Source organism: Thermobia domestica, chromosome 4, assembly GCF_964235325.1.
Source record: "Thermobia domestica chromosome 4, izTheDome1.hap1.1, whole genome shotgun sequence".
NCBI lineage: Eukaryota > Metazoa > Arthropoda > Insecta > Zygentoma > Lepismatidae > Thermobia > Thermobia domestica.
The window spans coordinates 7,985,301-8,009,352 of record NC_137457.1 but is presented as its reverse complement, the minus strand read 5'-3'; the positions used below and the strand labels follow the sequence as shown (position 1 = coordinate 8,009,352).

Below are 24,052 nucleotides of genomic sequence, written 5' to 3'. Positions count from 1 at the left end.
CGCAACATCGGGGAGGAGAAGCGGAGAGAAATATTACAATAATCGAAAATGGAAAGCGCTTTAGTAATAGTAAAAAGTGACTGACTAACGGAACTGTTGGTAGGTATGGAATGAGGCCAGGGGGTTGCAAGGTTTTGAAATAACGACGTATACCCATACTAGTAGGTTGCTTGAGATATACTGTGAAAACAGTTAGTTGTTGTACTGGATATAGATTAAGATGTATTGAGTGGAATCCTATTATGCTCATTCAGTTATGTCGAATCAAGATTGGTAATTGCTATGTTGTCTTTGTATTTGGGAAATACTAAGACATTGGAAAAGCAATGTATAATTTAGAGATAATATGATAATAAATGGAATTAGTGAAATGGAGTTAATTATATTTATTGTTGTGTATATGTATCAGTAGGCCTAACAGTATTAGCATATAGACATTCGAAATGAGATTCTGCAATTATATATAAGGTATAGGTGCAGATTAAGTTTAAGAGGTCTACAACCGAATATTCTGAAGAATCTAAACAAATTTTCCCAGTCAACAGGAACAAATTATTATTTTTTTTTTAAATTTAATCCAGCGAAGTTTGTAATTGTTGCTAGTAATTTAATCCTATTAATAACTTACCTTTTTTCCTTATTCAATCCAGCATACTTAGTGGATCTTCTCCAGTGTTTCCTAAAACGACATGAAAAATTGTTAATAACATTTAAAAGATGTGAAAATTTACATTAAAGTACTGCTATGCAGGAGAAGGAAAGAAATGAAAAGTCAGGGTTAGTAAATCCTAAAACGGCCAGTTAAGTTGTTGGTAATCCTGAACAAAAGTAAGTGAAGGTCGTGGTGTGTTTCTCATGAAAATAGGGGTTAAATAGAGATATTATATTCCGCATACATACCATCGTCTTCTATATTTGCAGTATCACCAAGAGCGCTGCTGGAATCTTCTTCAGATTGTATATCGTCCTGTTCATTTGTATCTGTTTACAGAGAAAAATATTTAGATATAAGAGTACTTGAATCTGAAGTGTAACTGTGTGGAAACATAAACATAAGAGTTAGTAATAAATTAATAATAAAAAATTTCCCTTGTGAGTGTTATTGGAATAAAGTATCCATGAAGCAGGAGTGCATACTTAAACCCTAAAATCAAAAATGATTTTTAGAACTATTTCGTGTTTCTAAAAATAAATAGATTTGCAGAGAACTTAAGCATTGTTAATTACGACATGGGTTATGCCAGGTATTAATAGATAGGTAAAGGGTTAGGAGGGTTCTGAAGATGGAACGTCGAAACACGATCGTACATGTTATTAGTTAGTTTATCTTGAGAGTGCTTTTTTTCCTAGGAAACGAAAATAGATTAGTTGATAGAGAAGGAAAATACATCAACAAACCTAAATCATCTGGTAAATCTTCGTCGGCATCCCCTTCAAAAAGATCAGCATCTCCTTCTTCATCTGTAGAGAAAAAATTGCAACAAATTCTCTGAAGGAATTGCAGTTGTGTTAATTATTACTCGTAAATTATCTTGTGTCATATAACATTTCAGTTTCAAGCGCTATTACTTTGCGTAATAGTAAAGAAATTCAAATAATTACAGAGATTGACAATTGTTGAGAATTGAATCATTTTCAGTCATATCATAAGTTTTTTTTTTCACATAGTTAAGGTGCAGTATGGAAACCCCACTGGCTTCGCCTCTTGTGCGTGCTGTTCCTAGTTCTATCCTAGCTCACACCAAGTGAACTTTGTGGTGGAAAAGCACCCTATGCATGAGTTTCTTCGGGGTTATCCCGTTTCCTCCAACTTTCTTCATTCCACCATATCATTCATTTCTCATCATCATCATCTCCTTTAGCCTAATCGTGGGACGTAAAACTGAAAGAATTCATTTCATTTTCAAAGTGTAGTATGTGACCAAGATATGAATACATATATTGTGCACCCTTTATTGACAAAATATGGCAAAAATTTGTCAGGTGGAAAGGAACAGCAGGTGAAAAACAAAAACAAACACATGAAGAGTACTATGGAGTAAATGACAGGTGTCGTGAACAGAGAGGAGTTCTGAGCAAACTAGTAAGGCGTATGATTACCTCGGCCACAAAAATATACTACACACTCATTTGTTACGCTGTCCACGAGATACGAGTCCCACGAGTATGTTGTCTTAATCTTCCCTTAGGGCAGTTTTTAGGTCTTCAAGGGTCAAAGGTGGTTGATCACGCTGTGTAATTAGTCATCCAAGAGCATCTCAGACATGCTTTTTGGGATTAAGATCGGGAAACTATGGCAACCAGTTTATGCGATAAATATTCTGAACCTCGAGGGTCTCTTCAGTTTGTTCGTTTCTGTGTAAGCATGCGTTGCCATCCATGAACACAAACTCTGGGCCCACTGCACCACAAAAGAGATGAACGCTTTCCAGGATCTCATTAAAATACAGTTCTCTTTTTACGGATCCGCCTGTACAAAATGTACAGTGGTATTTGTACATTTTTCATGATGTCTGCCCATATCATGACACCAATGTCACCATACGTGTCCTATTCACTGATGTCCGGTGAATGGTAACGTGTTACTCGTTCTTGTCACATCAATTGATGTCAAGAATCACTGAGAACACAAAACTGTGATTCACTTGAGAACATAGAATTTGCCCAGTTTCTTTCGTCCCAATCCACACCCACCGCCACTATAATCTGGGACGGTGGTGGGTGGGGAATGTTGGAACACACTTAACAGGCTTCCGCGCATAGGGACACACAAACATCTGATGCCCCGGCAAACTCACTAGCAATTTGTGCGGGAGTAGCACGTCTACTCTTTCTGGCTAGTTGATCAATGAAGCAATCCTGCCGAGTTGTACTCCTACCAGGACTTCCTCTATGCACACATATAGCTAGTCTTCTGGTTACAGCAGCTTTCTTCAGTCGGGAAGTAATGCTTTGTGCTAATCCCATCACACGTGCAATACTTTGAACTGCGTCAAAACGACCAACAGCTCTTCCTGAGCAATGATAATCGCTGAGAAGAACCCTTTGTGTCGTTTTTCAGCAGATCAATTAGCTTACGTTACAGTATTGTATTCACAACTGCGGTTGTTGGGCTTGGTCGTGTCTTGTTAATACTAACTTTTGACTGAGTGTGGCGTTTATTCTGAGCAGGAACCTCAAGTAGTACAGTTGCCTCTTCTCTCTTCTCGCGTAGTACGGTTCTCTTGGATGCAATGGCTCACTAGTGCTCTCTAGTGTACGTTGATATATTTATGCCTCTACAAAGCCGCGTAAAGTCGCGTTCTCATAACTTATGACTGAGACTGAAAATGTGTTTCATCTCTAGCGATTGTCAAAGAGTGTAGTAAATGCAAGTAATAAGAAGGACTTTATGTAGAAAATAAAAACTGGAAACGTTTAAAATGCTAGGAAAGTGTTAGAATAAAATTGAAAGTTAGAATAAATATCAAGTGAAGTGTAAGGCAAAAATAAATAATAAACAAGTCAATTTAAATATCAATATTAGTGAGAGAATACAAATACAAAAAGAAAAAGAAAGAAAAAAAGAAAAAAGGTAAAGATGAGGCATACGATATAGTATGAAAATTATACACATTTAAATGGTTTTCATTATTAACAAACTAAATTGCCATTAAAAATTATATTCAATTTTTTATACTATCTAGTGATTTGTTTCCGTGGGAAATATAGGAACAATATTAATATATCTTTTTTTTATGTAACAATATTTTAAAACTATACAGTTACATTATTTTTAGGGAATAAGTTTATAATCACCATCAGTTTTAATATTTTAAGATAACTCATTTGATTCAGCAGATGATTTGTCAAATAATGTACGTTGAGTATGAAATAGTATAGCGATATACATACCTAGTTTTCGGGAGTCAAGTGCGCTGGACTTGCTAGATTCCGTTACACCTATATGAAGTAAAGAATAATAGCGTTTATATCGAATAGAGAATAAAATATCTGACATCAATACGTAAACCGTAGAAGAGTTATTGTTCAGAATATTCATTAATGTTTGCATTATACTAACAATTCCAACTAATTAATTGTTCTTTTTTTTAAAATTTCTTTTGTCATATTACTTTAATCTCCCACGAGAAACGGGAATGGTGAATGGCAAGAATTTTATAATGAGGAACCCCATAACTTATATCGTTTACCAAGCATTGTTAGGATCATCAAATCTAGGAGGCTCAGGTGGGCAGGTCATGTAGGAAGAATGGAAGAAAGTAGGGACATTTTCAAAGTTTTAACCAGAAATCCAATCGGAAAAGGACCATTAGGAAGATCTACTAGCAGATGGGAGGACAATATTAAGATGGATCTCGCAGAAATAGGAATACAAAGTAGAAACTGGTTCCAGTTGTCTAAAGATATACATGTATGGAAGGCTTTAGTGAACACGGCATTGAACCCTCGGGTTCCATAGGTCATAGATTTGGCTAGTTAGTTAGTTTAATCTTTGATTACATTAATCAAGATAAGAGTGTAAGAAACATTTAAGGTTCAAGATAATCATTAAGTTAGCCTCAAGTAAATGATTCAGAATTACAAAATTTGGAAGGAAAATAATTTCTTGAAAGTAATCTGGCGTTCACTACGATTTATGTCGGGAAGTTTGTTAATGTATCATCTATGTTAACTTCATCATAGAAAATATATATGTTTTATTTTCTATGGAATATGAACAATTCATTTATATTGATTTAAAACTAATCTTGGAATAATGAAGGTACTTGAATATTTTATATTAACATTTTGTAAAATAGAAAGTTACCTATGTTTATGCATTGTATTATGTAACATTGTTTCCTGTAAATATAGTTTTATAAGTGATAGATTTATAAATATCGAGTGTTTACCAAAATATCGTAAATTTTTGTATATGGATATATAATAGGGTATTATATGTACAATTGAACAATTTCTTACAAAATCTTCTAATATCTGTCGAATAGGTTCGTAATCTTTTCTCCCATCTCTACCTGTGTTCTTCAAATTTACGGCAGTTTATAAAAGAAATAGATGAATTGCATAATATGGTATAAATTGCTGCTGTCCCTGTAGTCTTCTCGCTCCAAATATCATTGGTGTTTATTTGGAAAATTCATGACATCACAAATATACAATATTCCAATAAATAAATAAATAAATAAATAAATAAATAAATAAATAAATAAAAAGTGTTTTGATTTTTTTGCATCAGGAGCGTGGCGTTGAACTCACTACTTCAATTTCAATCATTTTATCTTACTGTGCTTATCTTATTATTTGTGTTATTTTGCTATTTTTTCTATCCAATTTCATCTATGTATAATTTTTTTTACCAGATTTTGCACTATTTGTTCTACACTAGATTGCACCTGTAATATTTTCCATAAATAGAAGCTTTGCTTTGTATATACTTAAACGCAAACAAACTATTTGCTGAGCAAAACAATATATTCACATAAAAAAACTACATACGTGTTAGTTGGCGAAACTGTTACACGTGTGTAGTTTTTTTATGTGAATATATTGTTTTGCTCAGCAAATAGTTTGTTTGCGTTTAAGTAGAGTGCACCGTTACAATGTTTCATTCTCAGCTTATATTTAGTGGATATTTCTTTTAGATAGTGACATATTTCTCCTTATAGACATGAAATATAAGGTGAAAGAAATAGAGTTTTCAAGACACTTTCCGAAACAAATATATCTTCATCTTCTTAAGTTGTCATGTAGACAATCTTTTCCGCTGGGTATTAAGAGACAATCATATTACTATTTTCAACAGAGTCTTCTTCTTTCTGTCCTCATCCACACGTTGGTGAGCAACATGGAAGATTTCTCTCCCTTGGGAGAGCTATTTTATACTTTGATAAAGTCTCTTCTTGGTAACTGAATCTAGATATTCTGTCCTTGGCCTTTCTCTTCCTGGTTTTCCTTCTGCCAATCTCTATAAATGTGATTCAATTGGAGTGCCTAATAAGATGGTCAAGCATGCTGATTCTTCTTTTTATTATTATTTTCATGATCTGTTGTCCTTCATTATCTTCCTTTAGTACGCTTCCATTCGTTTTTCCTATTTTCTACAGTCATCATATGAAAAACATCATGTCTTCCCAACAATTTCAATATTTATAATTCTAAAATCTCTCTGCTTCCACGTCTCTTATGCTTATATTGGTTTACAATGAATTTAAGATGTTAATAAAATGTGGTAATAGGCGCAGAGAGTAAACTTTTTGTGCCTACGTCAATATAGTTTCAAATAGTTTTAACGGCTTAACTAAAGAATGTACGAAAATGAAACACAAATCACGTAGCAGAAGATTCCATGAACAATAGATGAGTTGGTGGTGTGCTCAGGAGATTAGCTGTCTTATACTAGCGACATGTATTATGATACATTCAAAAATAACTACTAGGCGCACGCTTACAAGAGATAAGACAACAGCTTTAGTTTTAAGGGATTTTGTCAATCCACTCAGGATATTACACGGACAAGTAACGAGTCCAAATGGATGAATCGAGTTGGGGGATGAGACATAGTGCGCCTGATAGAGGATGTGAAAATATGTATATGTGCAAAGTTATAGTGTCTGAACGCCATAGGAAACGGAAGGGGGAGGGTGTCAAAAGTTATTTGGGAGAAGGAGTATGATATGTTCTAGAAATACATCAAATAAACTGTTGAATCATAAAAATAGTGAAAGATAGACAATACAAACGGTGGTAGTTTCACATATTGGCAAAAGAAGAATGGGCGGAGTAGATCACGAACTTCTGCCCCATCTTGAAATCCGCCATTTTGAAATCTGTGATATTTTTTGAAATGAAAAGGTAGTCATGTGTCACATGTGCTGAGATTGTGTTTTGATCAGGAATGCAATGCTATTGTCCATTTTGTCACATCACTAACTGCTAATGAATTATGGCCTGCTTTATCCCTTTGGTTACCATCACCACACATGCTCGAAATGCGACACGATAAACACTTCGAGCACGCCACTCACAGGATAACTTATTTTCCGCTACAATTTCGCTGCTGTATTTGACTGCAGTAGTCCACTATTCATCCAGATATCAGATGCTACGTTCGTCCGAAGTTGCTATTGCCTATGAAGGTGGACAAAGAAAGTTGAGTGAAAAATACAGCAAGTGGTGGAAAAAATAAATGTTTATATACAGTATGTATTAATTGCATTCGAATCTATCAGATTTTACTATGTAATGGTCTATATTAGTATGTCATTTAACAAAAGGTAACAACATAAACTCCACATTGTTTTCGACCAAAAGCGAAAAAAAACAAAAAAAACTGAAGAGGTTCTTCCAAACCGAACACTTCTCTTCTGCCCTATATGTAGCAAATTGGAAGTAATGTCGTAAATAATAATAATGTAATAATATAAAACTCGGTTATCGAATTTCACTGTTATTTTTTTTTGTATATATATGTTTAACTTACATTTGTTTTCGTGATAATCCAAACTTTCGACATAGACCTAGTGTCCTGGATTTTCGTTAATAACTATAAAGATGATCCTGAATCTTCCAAATAAGTACAGATAAGGATAAACAAAGTTCATAATTGACTTTTTGAGAACATGCTGGCCCTAATTGATGTATCACATATTTCAAATTGGCGGATTTCAAGATGGCGACGGAAGTTCCCGATCTACTCCGTCCATTCTTCTTTTGCCGATATGTAAAACTACCACCGTTTGTATTGGCTAACTTTCACTATTTTTAGGATTCAACAGTTTATTTGATGTATTTCTAGCACATAGCACAACCCTTCTCCCACCAACTTTGACCCCCTCCGTTTCTTATGGCGCTCAGCCGCTATAATTTTGCACATATACATATTTTCACATCCTCTATCAGGCGCACTATGGCTTATCCCGCAACTCGATTAATCCATTTGGACCCTTTACTTGTGAGCGATTTAGGAAAATTCACCGAAGATATTAGATTTTCTTAAGATTTGGTAATATTAGGACGAACAAGTTAGTGATCAATCTAAGGATTTTCTTCTGTAGGTTTTACTGTTTCGAAGATGCAGGTTGTCAAATTTTGAGAATATTATTCGTAAATATTGTTTAACCCTTTCCGGATCCTATGGTACAAAATTGTACCATACGCTTTTTTCATGGTACATTGCGTTATTTCTCTTCTATTTGAGCTTTTTCGTCCGTTTTTTTTTTTCAAGTCCAGAGGCCTTGTAGAAGACATTACGTATGGTTTCAGACCGTCCTGCGTCCAGACATAGGAGGTGATGACGTCATAAGTCAAAAATTTCTTTTCTCATTTTCTAAGCCTATGTTCAATATTTTTTGGTGGGCTTATTTTTCTACGTAGAAGATTGAAATTTTGCACAAACATTCAGTCCACCGAGTAGTATTTACCAGTTTTTTGTTCCGATGTCAGTGTTAAAACAGGGGGGGAACCAGAGGGGCAAAAGGTTAAAAAGGGATATTTTTACCCCAATCGTCATTTTCGTCATTTTCTCGCCTCACATACACGATAGGACCACGTGAGTCATACCGTCTGAAAGGCAGTCCCATTCTAAAAAGAACAACGGTCGAATTATTATTCTAGGGTAATTAGGGCCGTTTCAGTGAATTTTTATCCAAATATACTTCTGTATAGGGTAAAATTGGGGCATGGTAGGGAAATTTTTTCTGGCGGGCCTATTTTTTCACGTAGAAGATTGAAATTTTGCACAAACATTCAGTTCACCGAGTAGTATTTACCAGAAGTTTTTTTCCGATTTCTGCGTAAAAACAGGGGGGTTCCAGAGGGGCAAAAGTTGAAAAGAGGGATTTTTAGACCCAAAAAATCCCTTTTTTGGGAATTTCCCCCCTTTACATACATGATAGAGACACGTGAGTCATACCGTCTGAAAGGCAGTTCTGTTCTGAAGAGAATGATGGGCGAAACATGACCCTAGGATAATTAGGGATGTCTCAGGAAATTTTTCCCTGAGATCATGGTGTTTTGCGGTCGTTTTGGGCATGGTGGGAATTCCTGATAAAATTTCTCCGGCCCTTACTATTCAAGATAGAAACTTGAAATTTGGTACACACATTTAGTTTACCAAGTACTATTCATCAGATTTTTTGCAGGTCTCTACGTTCACACAGGGGGGGCCAGGGGAGCCCAAAGTTGGACAAAAAAAGTTTCCCATCAAAATTTTCCCTTTGACATCAATTTTCCCTCTCCTGGTTTATGGTATGGGCGTGGAAGTGATACCATTTGAAAGCCTGCTCTATTCTGAAGAGAATGAGGTATGGACCATGATCCTAGGATAAATAGTGACGATTCAGTAGCTGCTTGACTGAAAGTCTAAAAAATAGCCCAAAATGCCAGGATCCGGAAAGGGTTAATAGTGTCTGCTTGTGAATATAATTTTGGAAGAAAAACCCCATTATTCAGTGACTAATGAACTTATCTTCTTGAATACTTTTCACCAAATATTAAACAAAACATATATCTTATAAAGGAAAACGTTTCGTCAACCTTGCGCCGCAAATGGAAGTCTATTAGAAATTGAATAGTTCCATTTAATTAGGAGACATTTTTAATTGTGGAATATGGAGGCAAAATGTTAGTTTTATCAGCAAAAGGCATAGTAGGTTTCTCTGTTCTTTCTGTTTTATAATGAATATGAAAGTATTGTCGAAAATATTATTAAATAAAATGATGGGTTTTTGAACACCTACAAGCCTATAATTAGTTGCGTTGTTGACAATCTGTTCGAAAACCAGTTTCAGGCAAGTATAAGGAAAGACATTTGTAGTTAGAATTATTTGATGAACTAAGATCAAATTATGGATATAGTTAAAGGAGTAGAGAACTGCTGACAGGGTCGTATGAGTAGCCATCTTGAATTCCACCATCTTGGATTTAGTTAGAAAATGTTTAATCGGAAATGGATCAAGTGATATGTCATTTTAGTTCTTTTCAAAAATTCAAATAAAAAAATATATTTTACTTACGGTCGCTTGTTTATAGAAGATTTTATTTTTTTATCTAAAAATATTGACTTAAGATCTATTATATTTCTTACATCTGTTTGCTTAGAAGTTTAGAAATCTGAAAGCACAAACGAATGTTTCGGAGATGTGTTACCTAATTAGTATATTCATTTAACTAGGATTCACATTGACCTTGAAACTCAAGGAAAATTAGAGAAAGTAAATGAATTCTTGAAAAGCACAGAAACTACATATGAAAATATGGCGAAAGTAAGGGAAATTGCTATATATTTGCCTAAGTGTCTGGAATCTTTATTAGCTGCGCGCAGAATATAAAGAACACCTAAAAAGGATCAAAGCAGATTCAAAAACAAGATAAGGAAAAGGAGGAAAGAAAAGTATCTCTAGAAATAAGGGTAAAATGTATAAATAATGTTAAAACGTGCAAAAAATTATAAAACTGAAAGCTTTGAAAGAAGAAGAAGAAAGTAAATATAAGAAATCAAATGGTACCTAAGAAATAAGATAGCTGATTGTAACTAAACAAAGAGAACGCAAAATTATGGTATATGTTTACTTACTTATGAGTGCTAAAAATGCTGAGATGTTAAAGATGTTGTTAGTGTGTAATTAGTGTTTAGTACTAGGGTTTCATTTTATTCCAAATAAAGGGAATTTGACAGAATATGAAAATTTACAGAAAGTTTAGGAAATCAGCACTAGACTTCCTCTGTGAAACCTGTTAGCATTTCTAATGGGGATCCCTTTGGGGTTCAGAAGTGCTGGCTCCACAGTTTTTGGAGTTTTTCTTGAATACGGCTCAGCTGCTGACAGTACACAGTTGCGCTGATGCTTTGACCAGCTGGTGTCACTTGCCGATGCACAATTCCGCAAGCAGTCCATCAAACACACTGGAAGACCTTCTGCTATGGTGCTGGTTTCGACTGTTTTGTAGCTGGTTCATGGGATGTTAACCAATGATGACGGCGTGGTGAATCTTTGTACATGATCCACTTCTCATCACATGTCAATACCCTCTCCAGAAATGGTTCCTTCCTCAGACGAGACGTCAAAGAAACACAGGTGTCTGCTCGCGCTGTCTTCTGGCCCGGAGTCAAATCATGTATAACCCATCGACCCACCTTTCAATCCTTCTAAAGTGTATGGAAATGCTGCTGAACGGTTTTCCTACTCACAGTGCACTGTAGACCCAATTTCTCACAAGTCTGGGCACTGTTCGCCTCAATTGCTGCCTGAAGATCTTCATTTTGTACATGTGTAGGTGTGGCGCATGGTGCGTTTTCGAGTGGTTCCTCACAGTCCTTGAACTTGTTATGCCACTGCTGCACTGTCTGCGTAGTTACGACAGTGTCTGCGTACATCTGCCGCCCCACTGCAACGGCATTTGACCCCAGTTTGAACTCGTGCACCATACAGACCCTTACGACATATGTGGAGGTAACTTGTTCACTTTGTCCTTACGAAAGTTCATGGTATAACCGAACTGACACAACCAGGTGGATATACCCACACCAAAAACTGATCTTCACCTTATCTCCATTCAACTTACGGTGTGAGGAGCAATGGAACACAGACCTCCACAAAAAGCGACAGAACTTTCTTGGTTACCTTCATATGTATATATTCCAATAAGTGGCCTGGAGATTATCTGTCTTATTTCTTAGCTTTGACACTTAAGAAAATGTTCATTGCTAAGTGAAAACTTTGTACAAATTCGATTTCCTTGTTATTAAAGTAGTCCATTATTCCAGATTCTTTTGTAATAGGTTTACTGACATGAGTGATGATAAGAAATACAGGAACATTACGGAGTTCTTCTTTCTCCTATGGTGGTGAACTTTATGAAACAGTCGATAAGGCGATACATTAATTTTCACTTTAGCTTGCACCATATGATTAGAGAACTATAATAATAATAATAATAATAATAATAATAATAATAATAATAATAAAAAGAGTGACGATTATGAATGCATGCGATGTATGTGTTTGTACTGATGTGTGGCATCGTATATATAGGTTGATTTTCACAACAAAATGAAAAGTAATGTTAAAGATTTTATTTGAATTGATTTTCTTTTCTCCAATCGGATTTAAAATATAATAAAATCATGAAATTCTAGCATCACAGGTAGTGATTTTGTGTTTGGAAAAACTTCTTCCAACTGTTGAAGAGGTCCTTTATATATATATATATATATATATATATATATATATATATATATATATATATATATATATATATAAATCTTAAATTTGCACCTTCAATTCTTGATGTAAAGTGCTAAATATATGTGAGCTCTATCTATTATATCACCTGATATCTTATATTCTGTACATTTTGCAACACATTCGGCACTAAAACAGTTGGTGTTTCACATCTGGGAAGTTCTGCTTTTATATGCTGTATGATTAGTTGCAGTGTTTGATTCACAAATGTAACATCGTGCTTCAGATCATCAGACAGGATTTGGATGCTTGAGACATAGCTCTACTACTCTGCCTGTTATTCTTCCTGAGGAATTAGGAAATGGAAAAGAAGCTTTCATCTTTGTTTTGGAGAACTGAATCGATGACTAATCTAGTTCGCGATATGATACTTTCAGTGTGAATTATATATGAAAAAAAAAAAAAAAAAAAAAAAAAAACACGACAGATTAGACTAGGGCCGTAACTTTTTGGGGAAAGAGGAGCAACTGCCTTCCTTCACAGGTAAAGTCCCAGCCGTTCGAGGTGGTCCATTATAAGACAAAATTTTCTTACTTCATATACGATACGAACATGAAATTATAAATGAAGCATCAAACAGGTTCACTACATTACATAAACAAAACAGCACAAAAAAGGTAAACGATAAAAATAAGTTCTATAACTATTCTATGAGGCCTTTATTCCATTTTATACTAAAACACAACAACACACTGATCAAGGCTATGTGATAATATGTAAAAAAAGGGAAGGAGCAGAGGTCATAGAAGTAGAGAAGAGAACTTTGGTGAGAAAATGGAAGGAAGCCAGGGAGATTATGAAGGCAGGAGAGAAGGTGATGAATTGGATTGCAGGATTCTCGATAAATTAAGAGTGAGAGAATATTCTGCTTAAAGAAGAAGAAATGAAAAGGAAGAAAAAATTAGTAAGGATAATTAGAGGACAGAATGTATCCAGCGAAAAAGTAAACTTTTATTTGGACACGTGTGTAGCTAAAAAGTGAAAGTGAAAGCCACACAAGTCTTACTTTTAATGAAGGGGCGGAGCCGAATTAAAAGTTGATCTTCGGAGAGTATATAAGTGATGACCAACTCCCCAAGCAGCCAGAAGGAGTGGAAGTCTGATGAAGACACAGTTATTGTGTTGAAACTGTTACGTGATAGTGTTTTATACATATTATCACATAGCCTTGCTCAGTGTGTTATTGTGTATTAGTACAAAATAAATCATGGGCTCATAAAAAATGTCTACTATTAGGGGCCATAGAAATATTATTTATTCGTATGGCTTTGAGATTTGTCAATATTTTCTCATTAATTAATTTGTCATTTATGCAACGAGCGCTGTTGCGTAACTAACGGCCCCGCAGACCTTGCCATGCGGCAGGGCACCAGAGGCTCCGGAGGGCCCAAAAAGAGTAAGAGAAAGATGGAAAGAGGGGGCCCAAGAATTAGAAAGACTTTTTTCCTAGGGGGCCCAAATACGTGTATTAATGCTTTCCCCCTCAGAAAAAAAAATCTAAATTATTGCGCTGATTGATGGAAATACTGTATTAATTGTTCTTTACCATGTCTCTTCGTCGTTTGATGAGTTTGTGTTCAGTAATTAAGTTCGTAATTAAAACTTTTATTCCTAAACCTTTCTAGGAAACAAGGGATGAACTGAGCTTACAAAATGACAAACATGTTAATTCTGTCTCTAGTTTTAGTCATAGATAATCTTTTTGTGACATGTTAAACTAATAAAGATTTTAAGTTGAAGATTAGAAATTATGACTATCTTTATATTAATTGAAGGACGAAACAACCAATTTAGACTTACTTTTACACACCAAATCCTTTGTAGGCGCGAATTCAGTAACATACAAATAGAGCAAAAGTGGTTGACTGGACCGAAACTCGATCCCGTGATCTACGGTATTCCGCGCCGATGCGTTAACCACTACGCCATCCAGTCCACTTCTCAAAACAGGCAGACACTCTCTCACTCCTCTATTCGGACCATATGATTCGGACCATATGATTTAGAGCACAACCTAACTGCTGTGCTTGAACAATCCAGTTATTAATATATGGACACTGGCGTAGTGCTTAACGCATCGGTACGGTATGCCGGAGATCCTGCATTCGAGTTATGGTCCAGTCAATCACTTTTACACTCTTTGTATGTTATTGAATTCTCACCTACACAGGACGTGATAGTAAAAATAAGTCTAAATCGGTTTTTGTTTCTTTCATTAATATATGAAATCAACTGTCAAAGGTCTATAACGTTATAGAAGATTAAAATATTTTATATAACCATTATATATATATATATATATATATATATATATATATATATATATATATACGAATTTCTTGGAAACAGGGCTCTGCCAGATGTAATTCGCAGAAGAGCAAAACTACGAAATCTTCTCTCTCAGAAGTGCCTGTTTCGTATAACCGCTTTTGGTAAGGAATTTGGGAATGTGGTCCTTTCACATACCCACCTACGTCGTGGACTAATAAGGGATTTCATTTACATTATTTAGTAAATATTATGTGTGACTGTGACTGTGATAATCATATCACTAACTGTGTCAAAATACATATACTAGTTTCTATGAAAGATGTACTTTCCTGAAAACTAAGTGATTTAGTATGAATATCTTTTTTATATACGATTGTATCCTTGCGCCTATCCTGGTCTGCGAGGAAGTGACGCCTGAAAGTAGCGGGCATTCAATGTTAAGGTTCCACTGATTACACAGTATACTACAACATTACTTTAAAAATGTAAAGAAACGCTGAATCAATTTTACTTTCGATACGGAGTTACAAAACAAATTATGTTAAGCTTAAAAAGGAGAAAAGTATCTAATTCCGAAATGTGTGAAGCTTTTAGTGTTTCGTTAAATCTCCAGTGCTACGATTCTATCAAGAAATATTGTATGTAGTTTATGTGGTGGACAGAAAGGGAAGAGTCCTCAACGTATAATGATGGATAGTTCATCATGATCGTGAATGGTTACGTATTCCAAACCGCGTATTCCGCGTATAATCACTCTCGTCGTCCACGTTTCAATTATGGACCAAATATAGCTTGTTTCAAAATATTTATTGTTTTGTTTCTCTCAAGTGCACGAAAATGAGTGTAGAGAAAGAAAGTGAAATATTAAAGTATCTAATAAATACGTTGCCATATTGTTCATTGTTTATAATAATTTAGTGAATATAGTGTATTCTGTTTGTGTTTGATAATATATTTTTTCAGTGCTTATGTTTAGATTAATATCATGTTTATGTTTGAGTGCAGTGCGAGGAAATATCGTTTTTCTCATATAAATATGTGAAGTGGAATTCATGTTACCAAGAGCCTGATTATTCCTTGGAGAAATACAGTCTTTCAAATAAGTTACTTGAAGGTACACAAAGGGATACTGTGGTATGGACTCAAACATACTGAGCCCGATGTTCCCCGAACTTCTGTCTGTGAAACTGGGTAACCAATATAGGGAACCATCAGCTGATTCGGCTAATGTGGAAACAGGGATATATCATAAACATAATGTTGATCCAATTCTAGTAAACCATGGTTCGAAACCCAATTCACGCTATTTATGTTCTCTTTCGTTTGAAACTTGTATCTCGAGGTTTGCATCATCCAGCCCGGGAACCTGCCTACTTTTATAAAGTGTCCAAGACATCAAGGAGATGTACAAGAATCAAACCCAGAACTCTCACTAAATCTTTCCAAACAGGAACCTACAGGTATCGAACCCTGTACCTGTCACAAAATGGTACCTGAGTAAAAGATTACCTCATAGGTGTTCTCAATATATGGACAAAAGATTAGTAATTGTAGAGCGTTAAATGGAAAAGAAAAATACATATCAGTTGGCACAAAACTACCGAAGTGGTGAGAAATGATTTCTGATTAACTTCTTTTCATATCAATAAGCAGTTATAAAAGAAGAGGATTCTATTGCAAAGGAATTCATGTATTAACATTTCAAAAAAGTAGTGCAAGAGTAAATTCTGAGGTTGAGTGAAAGTGAGTTTCCTAATCTGCTGAACAAAGTGTCAAGCTACACCAAAATTTGGACGTGATAATATAATAATAATAATAATAATAATAATAATAATAATAATAATAATAATAATAATAATAAGAGTACGTAAAGAAATTCTTGTAATCATAGGTAGAATATATCGATATTTTTAAATGACTATTGGAACGAATTATTTGCGTGGTCAAATAACTAAAACCACAGAAACACAGGAGAGTAATGATGTCACATGTATGCAATTATTGACGCAGAAGAAATAGAATAAATTGTACGTAATACCTTTTTTATTTATATAGAAATATATTTTATTGTGCATTTTTAATGTCTTAGTCGAATTATTTAGTTTTGTGAGTTTAGGAAATCTAGGTATGTGAGTTGACTGCTTTTAAGCATTTGAAAGCTGCATTATTATTATTATTATTTTCAATTCGTCTATCTCACTAATAAGTGTTAGATTCTGACAAAATGTTCTTCTCTATATCGTAGAATTTTCTGTTAGTAACTGTAGTGTAGTACATTCGGAACTTTGACCGCATTACATACAACTTGTAGAAAAAAATATGAATCTAAATATACTGATGCTGATACATGCATCATTTTGAAGACATGTCATACTTCAATCTGTTTATTCCTATTACTTACAAATATAGGCCTACTGTATTGTTGTGCAAACCGTAACGTCTCTTTGTATGTAGTACACTGCATTTTTTGACATATAGAACTATCTTTGCAATCAACGTGCTTGTTAACGTGAGATATAGTCCATATCGTGTGAGATACAGTCCAATAGTCGAATTAAAACTGTAATAATCATGAATGCGAAATATTGCATTAATCTTGTGTGTCATGTTGCTGCGTTCTTGTATCAGTACACTGGAGTAATAGTGCTCTCGTTAAATACTTTATCAGAGCAAAATAACAATATATATATATATATATATATATATATATATATATATATATATATATATATATATAAGTGTATACCGGGTGATTCAATAAGAACGTACCAGGCCTATATCGCAGCTAATACTGCATGTAGAACCTTCAAACAAAAATTTGCATTACCAAACCGTATGTGTAGAATGCAATAAAAATAGTAGCGAGACCAGTGGCGTCTCGTGAATACCTCCAACGGGGGTCATCTGCAACATTTGACATAGAAACAGGGGATGGTTCTGCCTCCATTGAAACAAGCGCACAATGGGAGAAATGTCGAGAGGAAACACCTTGGCATATTTCTTCCTCGCTGGCAGCAACACGATCGCATTACTAAGTGAAAGTCAGATGGTGCGATCGTGTTTCCTCTCGACGTTTCTCCCATTGTGCGCTTGTTTCAATAGAGGCAAAACCTACACCTGTTTCCATGTCAAATTTTGCAGATGACCCCCCTTGGAGGTATTCACGAGACGCCACTGGTCTCGCTACTATTTTTATTGCATTCTACACATACGATTTGGTAGTTCAATTGTTTGTTTGACGGCTCTATGTGCATTATTAGCTGAGATAAAGGCCTGCTACGGGTAGTCAGATACAAGTCTTCAACAACGCCTCCAGCGGCTAAATGGGACAAAGTTTGTCCTCTAAAAGTTGCATGACATTTAATGTCGTTTCGAACGATTCGACACTTATACCACTTTCCATTGCAAATTTTGAAGTTGCCCTCCGTTGGAGGTATTCACGAGACGTCACTGGTCTCGCTACTTTTTTTATTGCACATTCTACACATACGATTTGGTAATGCAATTTTTTGTTTGAAGGCTCTACGTGCAGTATTAGCTGCAATATAGACCTGGTACGTTCTTATTGAATCACGCAGTATTTGTATAGCGCAACTTTTTTTTTCTTTTTTTTCAAACTGTAGGTAACATTTTGCAAAAGACGCAATTAGACTCCGCCGACAAATAGTACCGTTAACAGGTTAAGTAACTAACTTCTTTCGAACTAAAATTATAAACCTGAATGCCAAATGAACAATAAATGCATTTGGTTTTACGGATCAAACATAATCATCAAAAGTAAATCTTAAGGTCTATAAACAAACTTAATATGCGATTGTTAATTTATTAACATATAATGATTTTCAACAAAAAGAAAAAAATATACATTTAAGGAAGTTAAGACTTACCGAGAACATCTTTTTCAAATTTCTTCAAGATACGTTCTATATCTTTATCGGAAAATGTTTTTTCATCTAAAATATAAAGTAATATTATGCATTAAAATAACAGAATAAGAAATATACAACATTTAATAGCTTTTTAAGAATGATTTTATTGATCCATCATAACGGGTAGTAATGTAACAGTACGTGTAAAAAAATTATTACGTGTAGTAAACAAGTAAAAGAATATTATTTATTAAAGAGTGCAATGAAATATCATCAATCGGTGTTACAAAGGATTGTTAGGAATTCAGAAATTGTCTTTGAGAAATGGAAGTCTGGGATTACAATCGGATGAAGACAATTCTACGCAATTCTACGTAAGGAACATTACGAGAAAAAGCTTTTATCAGAAAATAAGTAACGAGAATTGTTATTAAATTAACAATAATAAACACAGATAAATTTAGAGGAAAGTGAATTAAGTATTCCAACTCGGGATAATGAAGCCACAAAATTTCTAAATGAACGGTCTGTCGTCCCCATTGTATTTGGTCTACCAAAAATACCTAAGAATACGATTACATTCAGGCATTTTATATCGAAAAGAGAACACTTTGCTTATTAATTTTCAGATTAGCTAACTAGATTGCTTATTAAATTCGGATACCGTAAAATTCAAATAAAAAAAGGTAATATGCATTATATTACTTTCTTAGTGGAAGGTGAACATTTAATTTAGGTTCTATGGACGTAGTTGATATGTTTAATGCATCCTACATGCATTGACCAATATGGCGTAGAAAAAGTTGTTAAAAGTACTCGATTTACTCGTCCATGAAACATCTAAAATTTCAGTGGGATATTTGGATTTGATTTTCTCCTACTTCAAGGATAAGATTTATAAACAAAAGAAAGTTTGAGTGCAGGGAATCCGAATTTGAGATTTTACCAAAAGAATAGTTAAATTTTGTCAAGTTCTACACAGATGTAGATGATAGCGTTTTAACTTACAAAGAAAAGAATAATATAGATTGTTTTCTTAAGGAACTTGTTAATATTTCAAATTAATTAAAGTTCATTGTTAAAAATGAATAAAGAAATGGGGACTTAAGTATTTATAGAATATTTTCTAGAATTTATGCATTTATATAATTTGCAGGAAGTTCCATAGAGATCATATTTAAATTGCTAACTACAGCATGCATGTACAGAGGAGAAAGAGAGATCATAAAAAGTTTTATGATTGGGAACATCAGAAAATCTTCTAAATCCCAACTGAAGTAGTAATATGATTTTGTTTAAGAACCCCTACTAAGATAAAATAAATAAATAAATAAAATCATTGTCCATATTTGAATTAACTATACAATGAATATTTTATTTTTTCAATATTTTAAAAAATAAAGATTCATATAACGAAGCCACATAGATACAACCAGAGAAAATTCAAGCAGAGCCACGGAAAATTTGAGGTATACACTCCTATATTTGATATATACAACTAGAGCAGAACCAAACATTTGTGATTTCTCAAGACATTCAGTCAACCCCAGTCGTAAAATTATGGACCTGGAAATGCTACAAATTAATTCAATGTTCACAGAAAGGAATGCTTTTAATTTTGATTCTTAGCAACTAAATAAAGTTTGAACTTAAATTTAGATAAAGGTAATTGAGACTAGACTGGAGAACATTGTTAACAAAGGAGGGAAAATAGGAAAAGAAGAAACAAACCTAGGTTATGGTAGGTAGTGAAAATAAATTGGGCGTTTCAGATGTATTATTACCAATAGATGGCAATTCTAGTTAGAAAATTCAAATTTCTTGTTTTGTAAAAACGTAATTTATTTTTAGAATACAATCAATACAATCAATTGGAAGGTTAGTAAACAAAAATTTTTTACAGAGATTCTCTAGTTCCATCAATAGTTAGTATTGATATTTAAATTCCATCAGCTGTGCCAACACAGTCTGAGAAGGGGGTTCGTATATAAGAAAAAGGTCAGGATTCTCAAGGAAACTTAATGCAGTATTATTGCAATCTTATTGCTTCATCATATAATTAAATAATACATACCTTAGTCTAGAACTCATTTTCACAGGATTAAAAATGTTACTGTCTGGGAATGATTCCGAAGTTGAACCTTGAATCTGGGGATAACCTAGATATTTCCTAAAAAGGTTTGACAAGCAAGTTACAAAAAAGGATTCAGTTTCTTGCTTGGTCAAGTTGTTCTGTATATTTCCAACCCTGAAGGGGTGAGTCACTTCCGGGCAAGGAACTGAAACTTGTTTTGGAACTTGATTGACAAACCTGCCTTAACTTAGATTTTTGGGGAAATGTTATCCTGACAACACTGTAATTTCTATGGATGGCTACAATGAAAATTCTACAGATTTATATTTTTTGTTACAGAATAACATAATTTATGATTGTGGAAAGTTACATTTCATTATCTCCTTTAATTATGAAAAACAAGCAAAAGGAAAATGATAAACTTTTTATTACTTTTAGTATGTTAGGACATTAAAACTCAAAATACCAAATTTTAAGAATCTAAACTTAAGGGATTCGGATATACCGTATCTTATTATAACAATTTCGATCTAAATTTCATCTCTTTCATTATCAAATCTCTGAAGCTCAATTCATAAGAGTACTATTCGCAACAAATCCTTTGAAGTGCACAAATTTCATGTTTTGAAATATAAAATTTTAACTGGACGCCAAGTAGTCATTCTGTCAGGATTTCTTGCTTTATACCCTGAGATTGTAAGATTGTTTCATATAGAGATTACTGCATTGCTTTACACAACTTCTGTTTATAAAATAACAGATGCATACATTAATTCTATTTCACAAAAGTGTTTTTATATTCCTCTCGATTATAATTTTGCAATTGTATACGAATTTGGAGAACTCATGAGTGTTTAAAACGGAAATTTAAGTACATTTTTCAGATTTTTAAATTATAAGAACGAAAACGAAATCTTACAGTCTACATTTGCGAAGTGTTTCTTTGAAATTCTTGTAAAATTGATTGAAATGCCAAGTTCTCCGCACTCCAATGTGTATTGTACTAATTTTAGCGGCCCATACCACTAATTTGCGTAATTATGGGCTTTCATATATATTCGGAATTCAATCATACACTACCATAACGCTCGGATACACGATTGCTTTCACTTTCTTTAGGTGTAATTGAACATCAATGTAGGCATGTGCAAAACAAATTGGATCACGTACTGCTTCCCTGACACATGTTAAACACCCGACTGCCATCTTGGATCCTCCCAGGGGCGTCCAAAGAAAATTTTCTAAGAGAGGGCCCATATCCGTGGTTTCTAATATATTACGTCTGGTATTTGTGACATTTAATACATTATATATATTAAATACATATATAGTTAGCTATATTACGTATACATTTTTGTGAGGCAGGGGAACCCGGGCTCTACCCTGCCCCTCCACTTGGGCACCCCTGGATTCAACATGTTGAAACAAACTTTTTTTTTAATGATAATAGGTGCAGGTGACACATCAAATATATATACCATTTTTTCTGGTGTAGTGAATTTTACCACAGCTTGTACTGTTTGGAAGGTATTGCATGTTAAATTCGTCCAGGCTCTTTGCGAATAGACATTGCACAGCAATACCAGTTACCTTAGTTTTTGATATTGAGAAATCAAAACAATTTCTAACTGGAATAAAAACTGGGGCCACGGTGGCTCAGTGGTAAAGCGGTCGTCTCTGATGCTTGGGGTCCCGGGTTCGATCCCAGCTCCCACCATGTGCGTGGGTTTCCTCTGGGTTCTCCTGTTTCTTCCCACTTTCTTCATTTCACCATTTCATTCATTACTCATTATCACCGTCTCGTTTAGCCTAATCAGCATAACCGTTGGACGTAAAACTCAAAGATTTCATTTCATTTCATTGAAATAAAAACTATAGTTATAAAAAACTCTACAATATTGGTGTCATAGTCTTATTACATTTATTTGAGTGATTGTTGTTACTTCCATGCTATACTATAACAAGGAAGTATTGTATTACGGTCAAAATGCTTAATGCAAATCCAGATACGACAAGATTTTGGTGAAAACCTATCATTTCCGTGTTGACGTCTGTGTGTCTGTATGTATGTACGTTCAGAAAATATATCGTCAACGATAAATCGCTAAAAATAATACATATACACACAGAACTCTGCATAACTTCTATTTAGTTAAGTATTCGTGAATTGCCTGATATTTAATGTGCAATACCTTGATAACAGTACAAGTTCCGGTAAAGCTCACTACAGCAACGAATTTTTGAGAAAATTGTACATTAAATTGAAGTATCACTTCCAATCACTACCATTTGAAGACCGAAATTTTAATCCAATATGCTAAATCCAAGATCGGGTGGATAACATGTGTTACAGAAGCAGTACTTGATCCAATTTATTTTGCTTATTGTCACATTCATGTCCAGTTGCATCTAAAGAAACTAAAAGCAATTTTGTGTCCGAGCGTTATAGTAGTGTATGATTGAATTTCGGATATATGAAGGACCATAAATATGCAAATTAATGATATAGACCGTGAAAATCAGTGCAGTACACTATGGGCCGCTGGAAACTTTGCATTTGAATCAATTTTACACGAATTTTGAGGAAACACTTCACGATTGTACCTTGTTACAGTAAATTATAAGTTATTCTTTTCCAAATAATAGTATTCAGTAATTACATAAAAACTATTCCAAATAATTATAAAAAACGATAACTAAATTTTAATCCATGGAGAAATAGTTAATTTATGTGGTTAAATCAGACTCAAAGTACGTTTTATATTTTTTAAAAAAAGCATATATAAATATCTTTCTTGAATATTACTTTAAAAATTATTTTCATTATTGTATTTCGAAATCTCTTTATAATAATAAATATTGAAATTTACTCACTTTCAAACCCAGCACGTGCTCCTATAAACGGTGGCGGTGTACCTTTAAGCATTGCTACGAATTCTGGGAAGTCCTTAAATAGTATTAATTTCTCTGGAGGTATGTACTTTTTAATAAGTTTGAATTTCTCTAACGGTGTTTTTCCTGAAAGTAAATTATCACATGTAATTAAATATGAAAGAATTCATAACTGTATTAAAAATGTATGAAAAGATTATAGTTAGTAGATTACTGGAAAAATTTAGTTTTACAAATACAATTGTTTATAAATAGGATTTAATTATAGAATATGTTTTAAAATATAGCTTCTCTTCGATAATTTTAATAATGTTATAATGGCCATAAAATTATACATAAAAGAGTAAGGATATATTTAATATTAATATGTTCAAGTGACGCATATATATTTTTTTCGCTCTTGATGTTAACCATAGGAACTAAATACACATTTCTGATTGATTGGAGTTATCTGTTGGCCCGCCCCAGTAGTACACATATTAATCGAAGTTGCATCACCTTAGTGTGACGTAATATCACGTGGTATTACCGTGGGGCTAAGATGGAATAAAATAAGCCCTGAGAGGCTTCTAACTTCCTTCGCTCGCTCACACTCGCTCAACTGTTTCGTAACGCAAGTAAATAACTGTTTTTTTATCAGTAAAGTTGTGTGTCCAAAGTGGACTAATAATTTCGTAACATTATGCCACGATCGGATGGCG

The 24,052-nt window shown here is 34.1% G+C and overlaps 1 protein-coding gene across 38 annotated transcripts in view; it reads right to left on the bottom strand.

Moving 5' to 3' along the window:
- Positions 1–24,052, bottom strand: part of LOC145683699 (uncharacterized) — a 606,036-nt gene that overhangs the window by 9,629 nt on the left and 572,355 nt on the right. For 37 of the 38 annotated variants that reach the window (XM_081755079.1, XM_081755074.1, XM_081755086.1 and 34 more), the window contains 6 exons: positions 23,334–23,477; positions 18,404–18,469; positions 3,895–3,942; positions 1,399–1,461; positions 901–981; positions 629–679 (listed from right to left, as the gene is read on the bottom strand). In XM_081755079.1, coding sequence (XP_081611205.1) covers positions 642–679; positions 901–981; positions 1,399–1,461; positions 3,895–3,942; positions 18,404–18,469; positions 23,334–23,477 — 440 coding nt within the window. In that variant the 3' untranslated portion in view covers positions 629–641. The remainder of the gene's footprint in view (positions 1–628; positions 680–900; positions 982–1,398; positions 1,462–3,894; positions 3,943–18,403; positions 18,470–23,333; positions 23,478–24,052) is intronic. The other variant, XM_081755094.1, reaches the window with a different exon arrangement.